This window comes from Canis lupus, chromosome 9, assembly GCF_003254725.2.
Source record: "Canis lupus dingo isolate Sandy chromosome 9, ASM325472v2, whole genome shotgun sequence".
Lineage (NCBI taxonomy): Eukaryota > Metazoa > Chordata > Mammalia > Carnivora > Canidae > Canis > Canis lupus.
The window spans coordinates 34,346,393-34,361,656 of record NC_064251.1 but is presented as its reverse complement, the minus strand read 5'-3'; the positions used below and the strand labels follow the sequence as shown (position 1 = coordinate 34,361,656).

The 15,264-nt window shown below is 45.2% G+C and overlaps 1 protein-coding gene across 2 annotated transcripts; it reads left to right on the top strand.

Moving 5' to 3' along the window:
- Positions 1-4,134: 4,134 nt before the first annotated feature.
- On the top strand, positions 4,135-8,310 carry LOC125752126 (serine/arginine repetitive matrix protein 1-like). 2 transcript variants are annotated; one of them, XM_025440620.3, is made up of 2 exons: positions 4,135-6,804; positions 7,452-8,310. In XM_025440620.3, the coding sequence occupies exons 1-2, from the start codon at positions 5,190-5,192 to the stop codon at positions 7,592-7,594; spliced, it is 1,758 nt and encodes a 585-aa protein (XP_025296405.2). In that variant the 5' UTR covers positions 4,135-5,189; the 3' UTR covers positions 7,595-8,310. The 2 variants fall into 2 exon arrangements, with proteins under 2 accessions (XP_025296405.2, XP_048970094.1); XM_049114137.1 differs by having other exon boundaries at positions 4,139-6,784; positions 7,452-7,581.
- Positions 8,311-15,264: the final 6,954 nt, after the last annotated feature.

The window sequence follows — 15,264 nt, the reverse complement described above, 5'->3', positions numbered from 1 at the left end:
CAAAAATTTTATAGCATTTGATTTGGCAATGATTTCTTAGATATGACATCAAAGGTACAGGCAACAATATAAAAAGTAGACATGTTGGACTTAATGAAAATTTAAAATTTCACTATCCACAGAGTAAAAAGGCAACCCTTAGAATGGAAGAAGTAAATCACATATCTGATAAGAATTTATATCCAGAATATATAGATATAACTAAAATGCAACAACAAAAAATAATCCAATTCAAAATTGGACAAAGGACTTGATTAGACATTTCTCCAAAGAAGATATGTGAATAGTCAATAAACACCTGAAAAGATGCTCAACATCACTTATTATTAGGGAAACTACAATGAGATACCACCTCATGTTCTTTAAGATGGCTATTATGGAAAAAACAGAAAACAAGTATTGGCTGGAATGTTTTCAAATTAGAACCCCTGTGGCACTATTGATGGGAATGTAAGATGGTATAGTTATTGTGTAAAGCCGTATGGTGGTTCCTCAAAAAATTAAAAATAGAATTACCATATGATCCAGCAATATATTCCACTTCTGAGTATGTACCCAAAACAATTGAAAGAAGAGTCTCTCAGCAGATCTTCCTACACAAATGTTCAAAGCAGCATTATAGCTAAAATGTGGAACCAACAGGTTCCATAAAAGGATGAAGGGGTAAGCAAAATGTAAGTACAATGGAATATTGTTCAGCTTTAAAAAGGAAAGAAATTCTGTAATATGTATAACATAGGTGAACCTTGAGGACATTATGCTAAGTGAAATAAGCCAATCACAAAAAGAAAATACCATATGATTCCACTTATATGAGTTACTTAGTCCAAATGCTAAAGACAAAGTATAGTAGTGGTGGTTGTCAGGGCTAGGGTGAGGGGAGAATAGGGAGTTACTATTTAACAGGTATAGAGTATTTGGGATGATGAAAAGGTTCTGGAAATGGATAGTGGTGTTGGTTCCACAACATCGTTAATGTACTTAATGCCAATGCATTGTACATTTAAAAATGGCTAAAATGGTAAATTTACAAGATGAAAAGGGGGGATAGATGGTGATGATGTTTGCATAATGGTGTGAATGTATTTAATACCACTGAACTAACTATACACTTCAGAATAGTTAAGATGGTAAATGTTATGTAACATAACAATTTTTATAAATTATGGAACAAACTAAGTGGGCTAATTAGAAATTGTGTCATACAGTCTTACTGATACAGAAATGTGTCCATGACATATTATTGACTTATGCTAGTAGGTACATTACGACCCCATGAAAATTATATTAATAAATGTCTATATGTGATAAATGCATACATATCTAGAAAGATGCTTATGAAAGTAGTAAAATGGTCATTTCAGGTGATTTCAACTTTTTATAATTTAAGCTATTTTCAGTTTGGAGAATAGAAGGGTGTAGGAATACTTAAGTTAGTTGGAGGCAAGACTGTAATGTCTTTATACTTAAGTAATCATAAATGTAGTCAATTTTATTAGGACTTACTTGAAGAAAAACTGCTTAACAGAAAGGAGTGGTTAGTGTAAAGCATAGGAAAATGAAGTTTTAGAAGCCAGACACGGGTTGGATGCTCAGCTAAAGCATTGTGGGTGGCTGTATGAGGGGTGCACCAGGTATGTCTAGTGCTTGTGACAGGTGTTGCCCTCTTGTGGATCATAATACTAACTTCTTGATCCAATTCCATGTTCACTAAGCAACTTTTCCTCCTCTTGAAGTTGATCTGTCTATATATAGGGAGAGAATGACCTGGCTTTCCAATCAGCTCAACAGTTGATTGAGAGTCAACATTAGAAAGATTGATTCTACATAATCTATTGCTACATAAAAAGTCACCTCCAAAACTTAGTGACTTGAAAGAGCAGTAACTATTTTATTTTATTTATTGAATGAGAGTGAGAGGGAGCAAACATGAGCAGGAGTGGCAGAAGGAGAAGCAGACTCTCTGCTAAGCGGGGAGCCCTACTCAGGGCTCAATCCCAGAACCCCAGGATCACGACATGAACTGAAGGCAGATGCTTAACGACTGACCCACCCAGGTGCCTCAGCAATAACGAATTATTGCCTCTAACAGTTTATTTTTATTTTTATTACTTTTTAGAGATTTTATTTATTCATGAGAAACACAGAGAGAATGGCAGAGACATAGGCAGAGGGAGAAGCAGGCTTCCTGCGGGGAGCCCGATATGGCACTTGATCTGGGGATCACGCCCTAAGCCGAAGGCAGACGCTCAACCACTGAGCCACCCAGGCATCCCTTTAACGGTTTTCTATATGTCAGGAATTCAGAAGTGGCTCGACTGGGCAGTTGTTGCTGAGGGTCTCTTCTGAGGTTGCAGTTTGATGCATTTCCAATTTGGCTCACTCACATTACTGGCAAATTGGTCTTGGCTGTTGACTAAAGACCTCAGTTCCTTTCTACCTGGGTCTCCCATTGTGTGTCCTCACTACATGGCAGCTGGTTTTCTCCAGAGTGAGCAATTCAAGAGACCAAGGCAAAAGGTACAATGTCATTATGATCTAGCTTCAAAAGTCACATACCGTTGGGGCACTTGGGTGACACAGTCGGTTAAGTGTCCTACTCTTTGTTTGGGCTCAGGTTGTGATCTCAGTGTCTTGAGACCGAGCCCTGCATTGGGCTCAGCACTTGGTGCAGAGTTTGCTTGGGATTCTCCCTCCCTCTCCCTTTGTCCCTCCTGCTTGTGCTATTTGAGAGAGAGAGAGAGAGAGAGAGAGAGGAGTGCTAGCTGGCAGGGAGAGAATCCTCAAGCAGACTCCCTGCTGAGCACAGAGCCAATGCAGGGCTCAATCCCAGGACCCCCAAATCATGACCCTAGCTGAAGACAAAAGTCGGATGCTCAACTGGCTGAGCCACCCAGGCACCCCTAAATAGATAAATCTTTTAAAAAAAAATCACATACCATCATTTTTGCTATATTCTGTTGGTTACAGAGGGCAAGCCCTGACTCAGAAGGAGAGGGGACTACACAAAGATATGACTACTAGGAGGTGAGAATCATTGGGGGTCATCTTGGAGACAGACTACCACAGAGCCCATCAACCAAGGGACCATCTCTGGCAATCCTGTCCCTTGCTATATGCCTTCCATTCAAAATAAAACAGTTTCATATCGCTTTTACACCTGTCATCACATTTTGTCTTCATCATACACCTGCCTGTAGGAAAAGCAAGAGAATTGAGGGAAGATCATCCTCAAAGAACCCACCTGTGACTCAGGCATAGATTGTTTCAAGTTAGACTCAGGCATAGACTGTTTCAAGTTAGACTATTTATGATGAGGAAAATATCAAGATTGTGTTTTTTTTGCAAAAAATTATCCTTCTGTGCTTGCTTTTTCTGAAACTGAAGACTGAAAGGAAAATGTATATTTTCCCCAATATTAAGAGAATACAATTATTCAAACAACTAGGCTGATTTTAATAAGATCAAAAAAGTGATAAACAGACTTAATGTTACATATTAATGGGGAAATTAAAATTCGCTCTCCGAAATTTATAAAAAGAAATATAATCTTCCCAGACAAACAAATAAGCATTATAAGTCTCATGGTTAAAGATTATATATCAATAAGTTATTGTATTGAAAGTAGAAACTCAGAGGTGCCTGAATGGCTCAGTTGGTTAAATATCTCAGCTCCTGATTTTGGATCAGGTCATGATCTCAGGGTTGTGAAATCAAGCACTCCCATCAGGCTCTGTGTCAGGCTCCATCAGGCTCCACACTGGAATTGGAGCCTGCTTAAGCATCTCTCTGGCCCTCCCTCCCTGTCTAAAAAAACAAAAGAAAGTAGAATCTCATAGGAAAGCTTTATCCAAGTCAGCCAGTCTCAATTTTATAACAATAAGATATCAACTAAGTGTAAATAGGAAACCTCTTCACTTCAATCTGGTTTACCTTCAAGATGTTTGACATGTAATATTCTTCTACTTTTATCTTTTTCTGTAAAACAAGATACAACGGCTAGCCAAGTGTTTTACAATCTAAAACTTATGTCAGTAGCTTGAGGTTTCTCAGTCTATTAAGATTCTTGTTACCTAAAAATGTATTGGTTTTGGTTTAAACGTTGTCTTTTTAATCAAGATGAATTTAAAGATTCAGAAACAATGAATCTGACCATCATATAACCACGATGACCCTTCAGAGTCAATAGTGGGATGTGGATACGGTGGAGAGAAACCTGTGAAAGAGAGAGAAAGATGATAGTGTCTCTCATCCAAAATGGTCATCCAAGATGCAAAGGCACCTTCAAATCAAGAAAGAACCAGAGTCCATCTAATTAGAATAGCTGAGAGGAGAGGATTATGAGAAAGGACATTAACATTTGTTATACCTACCAGACTTGGTTTTCAGATGAAGAAACCAAAGCTCAGAAAAATCAAGTAACTTGTTTAAGGTGTACAACTAGTCATTTATGACCGAAACCAGTGACTAACTCCAAATCCTTCCTACAATCCTACACTCACTCGTGGGCCAAGAATGTAAAAATTTATTATTTGAGCAATCTGGATTTTTTTACCTCAGAGTCAACCAAACCACCTCTGAAACCTGGAAGTGTTTCCAGGTGCAGTTCCAAACTAACTTGGGGGCAACTTTGTACTTTTTATTAAAACTGGAACTAACAGAGTGATTGAGTTGAGTAGCCATGCCTTAGTAGGATATTCAGGCTGATTCCTCCTCTGGATGAATCTGGGAATTCCTAGAATCTGGGGAGAATAAGGGAAAGTCTGGAGCCTTCTCCATCTAGGAAAATCTGGTTTTGCTAAGAACTTGGTCCAAGACTTGGTGGTATCAACTCCAAAGACAAATCCTCAGTTTCCTTGCAGTTACTGCTTGAGTTTCTCTGAAGACTTGTGGCTGAAGGGGTGACTGGTAGGCTCAGTCAGTAGAGCATGCAACTCTTGATCTCAAGGTTGTGATTTTAAGCCCCACACTGGGCATGGAGCCTACTTAAAAAATTGTGACTGTATGCCAGGATATTTAGTAGGAAGCTCCTTCCTCTATGACATCACAAGGCAGGTAGCTAAGGGGACTATTTGAGACACTCTTAGATTAACAGTCACTTTCGTGGGAGTATAAGAACAGCAGCTTTTAAAACTGAGCGTAAATATTCAGACTTCATTAGGACTCTCAATATAGCCAGCCAGTAAATCATGGGATCTACCCAGAGAAGCTCAGTGTATCGGACGGTCAGGACTAATAAAACTGGGTCCAACATAGCAGTTTCAGCACCAAAAGGGTCTGAAGATACTAACACAACTCATCAGCAGGGACAAGAGTACTTTCTTGCCTCGAGCTCACGAAGTGCTGCAGCCCCGGTAAGCCCTCCACCACATCGAAGATCAGAAGCTGGGCATCTCACCACTTTCTATCCAACATCAGACTATCCTCGATCTGTCTCCCCCCAGTCAGGGCCTGGTCTTGCTGGAACATCCATCCCTCGAGGAAGTGAGACTCGATCAAAATTAGAAACATACCGCCATCCCTCTCCTCATCGAAAGACCCAGCAAACTCAGACATCAGCTTACCATACTGTCCAGATGCAAAGGAACATTAGTCCATGCAGAGAGGAATCAACACGAAAAGGGGGTGAGAGCAAGCCAGGGCGTGACATCAGTAATCGCTATTCATTGACCCCAGATGCCAAATCCTCTCGCCGGTTGAGTTTTGTAGACCAGAAGGATAACTTACAAATCTTACAAGAAGAAGACCCACCCTCCAAGGTCCAGTACCCACAAGGAGTCAGAGTTCCCCGTAGGACTTTGGCTTGCCCAAAGGATCAAGCAGTCCAAACTGAGCCCATCCGAAAGATTTTGACTGCTACCGAGATCAGATCTCCAAAGAGACCCTCTAGCCCAGAGCATAGCAGTGGCCGTGTCAGAGCAGACTCTCGGACAGCCCAGAGAAGGATCCCTGGCCAAGAGTATGAAATGAATCGTCTCAGCTCAATCTATACAGAACCCAAGGCTTTGCATAGGAATATGAACTTGGAATCATCCCTCAGACTCTCTGTCCTTAAGGATTTAGATGGTGGACACCGAGTTTCTCTGCATCCAGATCCTGAATCTATCCACAAGCATTCTGTCTACACTGACACCAAGCCCTCCCCAAAGATCTTAATATCATCAGAAGTAGAGTCCAACATGAAGTCCTCAACCCGAGGAGACAGCGAGGTTGGCCGTAGGGTCACCATCTCCCCAGAGGGACAGTTAATACACTCAGCTTCCCATGTGACATCTCGAACAGCGTCTGAGAGCCCCCAAAAATCTATATTTGTCACTCCAGAGCACAGCTATAAGCAGCACCCCCAAAAGCCTTCAGAATGTGTCTCCATGTCCCCAGGACCTGCACTCAGGTATCCAGAACCCTCCCAAAAGCCTTCTGTCCATGCAGAATTGGAACTGACCCCTCGGCCCTTACCCCCTCGGTCCTTACCTAGGTATGGGCCTGATTCCTCATGGTGGACCTTACTCAATCCTGAAGTTGAAACACCCCAAAGCCGGCCAACAACACCTGATTTTGAGTCTAAGTCTCCTCCTCCCTCAGATCCTTTATTGTCCTGTTTTGAAATGGACTTGAGTCCTTTCTGTGAGGAAATGATGTTCCAGAGAGAGAAAGCAAGTCCATCACCACCACTAGCACCAGCAACACCGCCACCACGGTCATCGCCAAAGGAGTCTCCAAACAGGGCCCCATTGAGGGAAGCACCACAGGCCCTCAAGTGCACCTCCAAACAACCCATTCAAAGGTTTAGTGCTTTCTTCTTGGGTATGTGAAGAAGCAGACTGCCCAGGTGCAGTCCCAATTTAAAGTGAGGTGGGACATTGGGGTGGGCAGAAAAGGCCCCTTCTTCATTCCGGGCCTCAGAGCTGCCCTCCTGCCAGTGCTAAAGCTAGTCCCATCCCTGAGCCCATTGGTCATTCCTTCCCTGCCAGCTTCTCTGAGCTCCAAGCTAATGACATCGGTGACGATGCTTGGGCCAGCATCAGGCATTGACTCTTCAGGCAACGCTGCTTAACCTTTCAATGGAAGGTAGTAGAGAGTGGTTTGCAGGGTGGGAAGTGCTTCCCAAGAATGGAGATGAAGAACTGAGCTGGGGTGAGGGCTGGTAAGGACAAGTAAAGAAAAGAAAATTTTCAAGTAAATATTTTGATGACAAAGTGGAGAGACGGTGGGCATAGATACGCTAGGATCCAGACTTTGAAGAGGGGAAATGCATTAATAGTGGCACAAAGAGGGTGGAGAAAAGGGAGGGAGGAGGTTAGTCCTAGACTGCAGGGGCTTCTTGGAGAGGGTCAGGGGCTGAGGGCACGTCCTGGGGGAGAAATGTGGAGCTAGAAAAGGAGAGGTTAAGTCATGGGGGGAGGGATATACATCCCACAGAGTGACAAAAAGGAACAATCTCTTACTTTCAGATGTCTCTGAGGAAATGTACAATCGTGTCATCTGGTGGCTAAAAGGTCTGTGCTCTTCCCTCCTATGGGTCCATTGTTTTGGGAGGCAGGAGGTTTTGGGAGGCAGGAGGACAGGTGGGAAGGTGACTTCTTTGTATCTATAGAGCTAGGACTATCAGGACCGTCTATACTGGGGGTTTGACTTGAAGGAGCAGAGGTACTTCTTACCTGGCCAATAATTCCACCATTAGAGTCATTCCTTTGGGATTTGGAACCTTCCTCATTTTCAAGAGTCTTCTTTCAATGGGAAGTAGTCACTTCTGGAATGGAGAACAATTTAAGCCCATGCCTTTCAGTTTAGTGAATCTTAGTATCAAAGAGTTCCTGCTTTGAATGTTGTAGCCCCAAATATGCTTTAGTCTATGAGCGTGAGAGGGGCCAGGGTTCTGGATTAGGAAGTTCCTGGGGAGGAGAGAGCCCTGAAAATGCAATCCAGTCCCAACCAGCATAAGCCCTTTTGAGTGACGGGCATCAAAGAGCAGAGAAGGGCATCCCTGCCCCTCAGAGGGAGCAAAGCTCTATAAAGTTGGGGTTTAATAGAATATGGACTCTGGAGTTAACGGTATTGGGTTTGAGCCCTGTACTATTTTCTCACAGTGACCTTGGTTAAGTTATTTTATCTTTCCAATAATTAGTTTCCCTGTTAATGAGATCAGTGGCTACCTCTTAGGGGTACTGAGTGAGCCCTCAGTAAATGATAGCTTTTGCTACCACTTGCACTAGGAAGGATGTTGGGCTAGGTTATGCCAAAGTCCACTGAACATCTTTAGTAAAATTCTCTTCCCCTCCTGTTGGTACTCTCTGAATTCCATTTGCTGCTCCCTGGGAATGCCTGACTACTACATCTCCATTATGACAGATGAAGAGGTAAGAACACCCCTGGGAATTTACTTCCATTATTCCCGTGCTCCAAGTCCCTTATCCAAGTCCCTCTCTTAAACTCTCATGGAAGTAGGAATGGAGGGAGACAGACAGAACTGCTTCCTATGGTTGGGCAAGTTGTTCACTGCACAAGGGACCTAACAGAGAGGGCACGTGGGGGCTAAAATCTAGCCTGTGTTCCTCTTGCCACACTATGCACCTGTGCAGCTGCATCTCCACAGAGCAAGATTTGCACGAAGGCACTATATTAGCTAGTTGCAGCCCTGGAGAGATGATAAATCCTGCCAAGTGCTCTGTGAGAAGGCTGTCTGGGAAGCCATACATTGGATCAGTCTCTACTTGGCTTTCCTCTCTCCACCCTAGGGCACTCCAGAAAAGGAACACTTTTCTGGGTTACACACTTTTTGAGTCCTCAACTTGGAAAGGCACAAGGTAAACTCTGCTTTCGGCAGCCCTGTGTCCTGAATTTGGCAGAGTGTCCTGATTTCACAGTGCATTGTTCCTATAAGTTCTTTCGTTCTTCTTGGCCCATGTTTCGTAAGATAGTCTGAGCTTTTCCTGACTCTATTCTTTCTTTCACCCTATCTCTTCCTTACCCAAAGCCTAGAATGGCTTCTAATGGGTCCCTTCCATGGGCTAGCCCAGGATGGACAGTTAATTACAGATAGAAAACAAAGAAGGGAGGTGGGGGCAGCACAGTCTGAGCTCAGATAACGAAACAGCTGAAGGAGAGGTGCCAGAAATGTGGCTGTCACCCCCTCTGCCTTGGGCTTCTAATTTAGTCCTGTGCCTTGAGCTCAACTGTGGGTGGGAACAACTACTTCTGGAGATTACCTCCATGCAAGACTGTAAACCTTTTCTCCCTCTTCCCTTCCTCCCTTCCTTCCTCCCTCTATCCCTTACTTCCATAAAAAATTTCATTCAGATGGCTAGCACTCTGCTAGGCACTACTGGGGAAAGCATTGAAACCTCAGAGCATACACATTCTTTGGCCATGAGAAACTTACCATCTGGTTGGGAAGATAAGACATGGACAGGAAACATTTAAACAACAACATGAAATAGTTTGTGCTCAAATGTCCAAATAAATACAGCATACTGAATATGTGCTCTTGCAGGATCTTAGGAGAGGGAGTCATCAGGGGATGTGTGTGTGGGGGGGTGGCCAAGTTACCCCCTCCTTCTCAAAGCCAGGAGTATCTTAACAGCTAGCCCCTTGCTCACTCCTTTGATACACATATATACCTTTGGGAAGGGGTTAGTGTGTTCCCTCATTCAGGATCTGATGATTTTGACTGAGTGAGTTGCTCCCTGTTCTCCCCCACCTTCACCCCCTTTCTTGGTGCATCTTGTTTTAGTTTAGGAAGTCAAAAGCCTTGGCAGCAGGACAGCTCCTTCCCCAAAATAGCTCTTATCCTGTCTCGATAATTGCAGCTCTCCAGCCCTGTTCAGCAGCAGGGCTGCTCCTCAGAAGCTGGGAAGAGGAACTGAGGAGGGACTAGCTGGGGCTGTTGGTCTTCTCTGGCTCTTTGGAAGTGGGATAGCATGGAGGAGAGCCAGGGACTCCTCACAAAGCATGATAGTGCTAGGCCTTCCCCAGCCTGTCTTCCAGGCTGCATGGCCCACAGCCATCCCACAATTGAGAATCTGTGGTGCTGGTGTTGAAGGCCTCTGGTTCCTCTGATCTGGGAATGGTTGACTGCAGAGTCTGTACCAGATTCCATTCCTGGCAGGAATTCTCTGGTGGCCAGCCACAGCTCCTGGCTCATGGATGGCAGCATGTTTCTTGTTGAGCTTCACAAGCCCCTTTGGGTCCACAGCTGGGGACAGAGCCTGATTCAACCATTTCTCTCTTAAGTGTCAGTCTCCTCCCAAGTGGCTCCTCAAGGCCCTTTTGTCTAAGGGACAGGGCTTACAGATGCTTCTCATCCTTGGATGGGTACATTAGGGGCTGGAATCTCCCCAGAGAAGGTTATGCTGGGCTGAGGGATGCATTCCTAATGGTTTTGTTTTTGATATCAGAACTAGCAGAAGCTCAACAGGAAAGTCCTGCCCTATGGTGTCAACTCGGGCTGTCTTCTCACACGGCCCTGGGGAATTCCTTGGAATAAAGCAGCTCTTGATGGGAAGGGCTACAACGCCCCTGATGGATGGGACTGCCTTGGCCCTGAGATCCTTGTCCTTAAGGCACCTGACCTACTTGCCCTTGAAAATGACTTCTTGGGCTGTCAGCAGACAAGGTGGTTTACTCCCTTCTATCTCTATCAATTATGCAAGAAACCAACTCTGAAAAACAGGCCAGGAACTAAGAGAGGTCAGCTCAGTGATACCTAAGGCAGACTTCGGTGTCTAAAGTGACATGTCATTTAGCCTCTGAGGATAGTATGGCCAGCTTCCTATTGGCTCTTGAGCCTTGGGGAAGTTGTGCTCCAGTAGACTTCCTTGACAGAGAAAAATCCAGAGTCTAGGAGCTATTCAGGAGTGCTCTGCATTCATGGGAATGTTAACAGAAAATGGGCTGTTTGAAAGGAATCCTAGAACCATCTTTCCCACTCCCCTCATTTTCTCTTGCTTTGTACAGAGGCTTATAATTGAAAAGAGAGGGGAATTGAAAGAATGCAGCAGAGCTGCTGAAAATGGGACAGGGCACCTCGGGAGGCTTTTCATAGCAGCCCGACCCCTGCCACCCAGCTTCTTTTCTTGTCAGATGGTGCCTTGTTCATTTTCAGCTACCATGGGCAGTGAAGTCCAGAGCTGGATGGGAGGCTGGTAACTTCTGACCCACAATTGCTATTTTGGGGACAGGCTAGGTTGACCAACTAACTCATCAGGGTTTGCCTGGGATGTTCCTGGTTTTAGCATCCTGTGTCCTGGGACCCCTACCAGATCTGGGGAAACTAGAACAAAGGGTGACCTGACCCTAGGACAGGCTATGGTGCAGACTACCTCAGCAAGAGCCACTGGAAGCATAGGGCAGGGGAATGATATCCTGCCTTCACTGTGAGCCCTGAGCAGATTGCTCTCTCTGCCTATGAAATGGGGACAAAAACTCCTATGTCTCTCCCTTGGGCTTGGTGGCAGAACAGAGGCCAGAATCCCTTGGTTTTTTGTTCTTCTCAGAATGATCCTACATATGGAAGAATCTGCCACATTTATTTTGGACTCGCGTGTATTTCCAGAAGCTCCTTGGTTTCCTGCCTGGAACCCATCTCCCACATTGTATCTTGCTGTCAGAGTAGTTTGGTGGTGTTTGAGATGGTGGGTTTTTCAAGTAAGAGAAGAAATAGTAGGTCTGGGTAGATTAGGGAGCTTGACTTCAGAGGGCAGGGAGCATACTTGGGTGAAGAAGAAAATCTAAAACAGAAGCCACCCTGACAGCTGCTCAGCCACAGGAAGGTTATCCTGAGTGACAGAAATGACCATGTCCCTTTACCCTTCTCTGCTCAGCTGCCTTTGGCCCAGCTGCCATGAGGGGAGAGGCAAGAGACAGCTGCATCTTAGGGGCTGAATGAACGGCTGAAGGAAGGGGACAGAATGTGAGGCGGTTCCTGAGAGAAGTTCAGGCTCTGACACTGAAGGTGGGAGGACAAGGCTGGCCAAAGTCACTTCCTTGACACATCCACTACAGGCAAAGTCATTTAACTTGAGTAATCTCCAAAATGGCTGTTTTTTTGGGAATTTGGCTCAGTAAATCTGAAATCAAGACCTGTTTTCTAGAGGTGGAGTGCTGTTTAGCTAGAGAAGGTGACTCTACAGTTGGTGGCAGCATGGTCGTTCCAGTGTCACTTTAGTCTAAGGCTCTTTTCCCATACCTCTACACCCATGCACATGCACATTCCTAATTTTTTTTTTGGGGGGGAGGGAAAGCATTTGAAATTATCACAGTTGACAATATTGATTTGGTGTTGATAATTTTCTCATTAGCCAAAATAATACCTGGCACTCATTTTAGTGGCTACACCATTGTAAGTATGTTACTGTAGTGAATCTTTATAGCAACCTTATATGAGGTGGATTTTTCCTCCCTATTTCACAGATGAAGAAACTGAGGCTCAGAACTGGCTTCTCAAAACTGAGAGCACTTTAGGGAGCATCCTGCCCCAGGGATTCACACATGGTGTAGAAACCCTTTTTCCATAGCCACATCTTCCTGGAAAGTAACTTCTAAATATTTGAGCAGTACCTTCGGATATCACAAATTATAAAGGGAAGGACATTTGTGTCTTTGCATGTGAACTATGAGGCTGGGGGGTGAGTATGAGCTGGTAAGCAGCCAGAATGAAGGGCAAATTATGGGTCAGTGAAGCCCAGAGCCTCAAGGCTTGTCTGTGCTCCAAAATCAGAATGGAAAACTAATCAATGAATCCTTTCAGTCAATTAATATTGATCAGACACCTCCTGGGGGCAAAGGCCTGGTCATCCAGGAGGACATTATGTCACATGTTCACTGAATTAAAACGAGTAGAAATTAAAATAGAAGACATACTCCCTGTCTTTGAGGGGCCTGTGGTTAGTTTGGGAGAGAAAAGTATACAGGCATGTCACTTGAAAGGGTGTGGACATCAAAGAACAAAATAAAGTCCAGTGAAATGAATTAGCAAAGCTTCTAGCATGGAAACACCTGGAGAGTGAAGTCCAGGGAGACACAAATTTTGACTCTGAATAATTAAGACCTTTGATAACTTACTACCCAAAGATTGAAGGGCAGTGGAGTTGAGTCAGTGAGTTTTTAGCCATGGGAAGTATTTAAGAAGAAGCGGGAGGTAAGGTGGGGGCTCTTGAAGGGGGAGTCATACTCCAGTGCATGTGTAAGTCCCTTCCATCTCTCCCACGCCCTGCCCTACTGCAGAAAAGGTGTTGGAAAGGCCCTCTGGCTGGCTTCTAGCACTTTGCTGCTGCCCCTCGCCACAGCCATATAGCAGGTGCAGGAAACACAGTGCTCTCTGGCCTTGCCGCCCATGTTTCATGCCTGCCCTAGGATTATGGGCAGGGGAGGGGCTTAGGATATTTTGGTTTCTTGCCACAGACCTTTCTGGACACTGGCTAAGTTTCCTTGACAAACACAACCCAGTGCTAGCCCTTTGACCCCACTAGGGCCCTCTGACTATATCATCAGTGACTTATCACCTCTGGAGGAAGGAGGTACAATTAGTTCTTGTACCACTTAAGAGAAAGTCTGCTACTGAGAGGCAAAAGTGGCCTTTGCTAGTCATACAGACTGAAATCCTGATTTCCTGTGGTAATCACTATTTATTCTTGGCTTTTGTACCTGGGCTTGGCTTGGCCCAAGTGCAGCATCCTGGTTTAGTTTGGTGCCACACAACCTTTACTCATGGCAGGAAAGATCCAATGGAGAGGACCAGGAGTTTTTTCACACAGACCATGTTGGCCTGACTTAAGCAGAGGGAGACTTGGGTAGCAGGCTGGAGGTGTGTGCTCATCTGAGTGTCTCAGAAGAGTCCTGTTTTGTGCCAAACCAAGTGTCTACTCCCCAGACTCTTGGCCTGAATACCCTACTCTCGGAGTGCCTGGGAAATTGTACTCTAGTCAAAGATGTCAATTTCCAGTGGGGTTGTGATTTCTAAGGAAGAGTCCAGAGTTCCAAGAGCTGCAGGGACACTCAGGAAAGGTTGGCCAGGCCACGTGCTAACTGGAGTTGGGGAGGAGCACTCAGTGGTCTGTGACTCACACAAGGGCTGCCATATCTTGCCCCTGCTTCTGAGTAGGTGTCAGACTCTCTTTGCACAGACACAGATCACAAGAACTGGAGTGGTGAGGAGTCCAGTCCTATCTTTCAATGGGGGAAGCAGAGACCCAGGGAGGGGAAGGGATATTCAGGAGTGAGATAATCACCAAAGCTGGCATGGGGTCCTAAGCGTAGGCCAAGTTCTCTCATAAATCCAGAGTGTGGCAGGGTTAGCATGGGAGGTTTGTGCAGGTGTAAAGACTCAAAGTCTGCCTTTTTTTTTTTTTTTAATTTTTTAAAATTTATTTATGATAGTCACAGAGAGAGAAAGAGGGAGAGGCAGAGACATAGGCAGAGGGAGAAGCAGGCTCCATGTACCGAGAGCCCGATGTGGGATTCGATCCCGGGTCTCCAGGATCGCGCCCTGGGCCAAAGGCAGGCGCCAAACCGCTGCGCCACCCAGGGATCCCTCAAAGTCTGCCTTTAGCTTTTATTTTGCCCAGCATGGCTTCTGCTGGGCCTGATGCAGTGATTACAAAGGTACTGTGAGCATCAAGACCCTAAGAGTCTGGGGTTTAGAGATAAGTTCCATGGTCCCGGGCCTCTCATAGGGGCTCACTTCCCTCAAATAAACTGGCACCAGCATGCCTCACGGCACACAGGGCTCACTGGGGCCTGGGCAGCAGGTGCCAGAGCAGAGCTGGGATTCCAACTGCAGCTGAGGATGAGCTAGCCGAGTTGCTTTCTGAGATGTGTCTGTGTCCACACTTGGACTACAGCCAGGACTAGGGGGGTAGGGAGAGGAGGTGGTTACAATTATGGAAAACAAGGCTTTGTGATGGGGCCTGTCTTCCTTGACAGGCTTTCTTCCCTTGGCCCAGCACCCCCAGCCCAAGCCATGTAGAATGCCAGTGGAAGCACCCAGGAGGCAGTCTTATGAGTGCATACATGAGTACTAGTAGCCTACAGCTAGTTCTCAACAGTGGGGCTTTGTTTGATGTTTGGATCTGATGGCAGCATCTGCTGCTACTTCTGCAGCCTTCCAGTGCCATTGGTTTTTCTCTTAAGAAACTCATGTCTTTCTTTTCCTGAGTATAGTTTCAGATCTCTTGGTCTAGCCCAGGCCTTTTCTAGGAACCTCTTTATACCTTCAGAGGTTTTCTCTTGTCTGAGCCAAGCTGCTGGCTCCTATCCTAGTTTAATCTG

Coding starts and splice junctions, on each gene's coding strand:
- LOC125752126 (XM_025440620.3), top strand. CDS start 5,190: ATGGGATCTACCCAGAGAAGCTCAGTGTATCGGACGGTCAGGACTAAT. Junction 6,805..7,451: donor GTTTAGTGCTTTCTTCTTGG/GTATGTGAAGAA, acceptor TCTTACTTTCAG/ATGTCTCTGAGGAAATGTAC.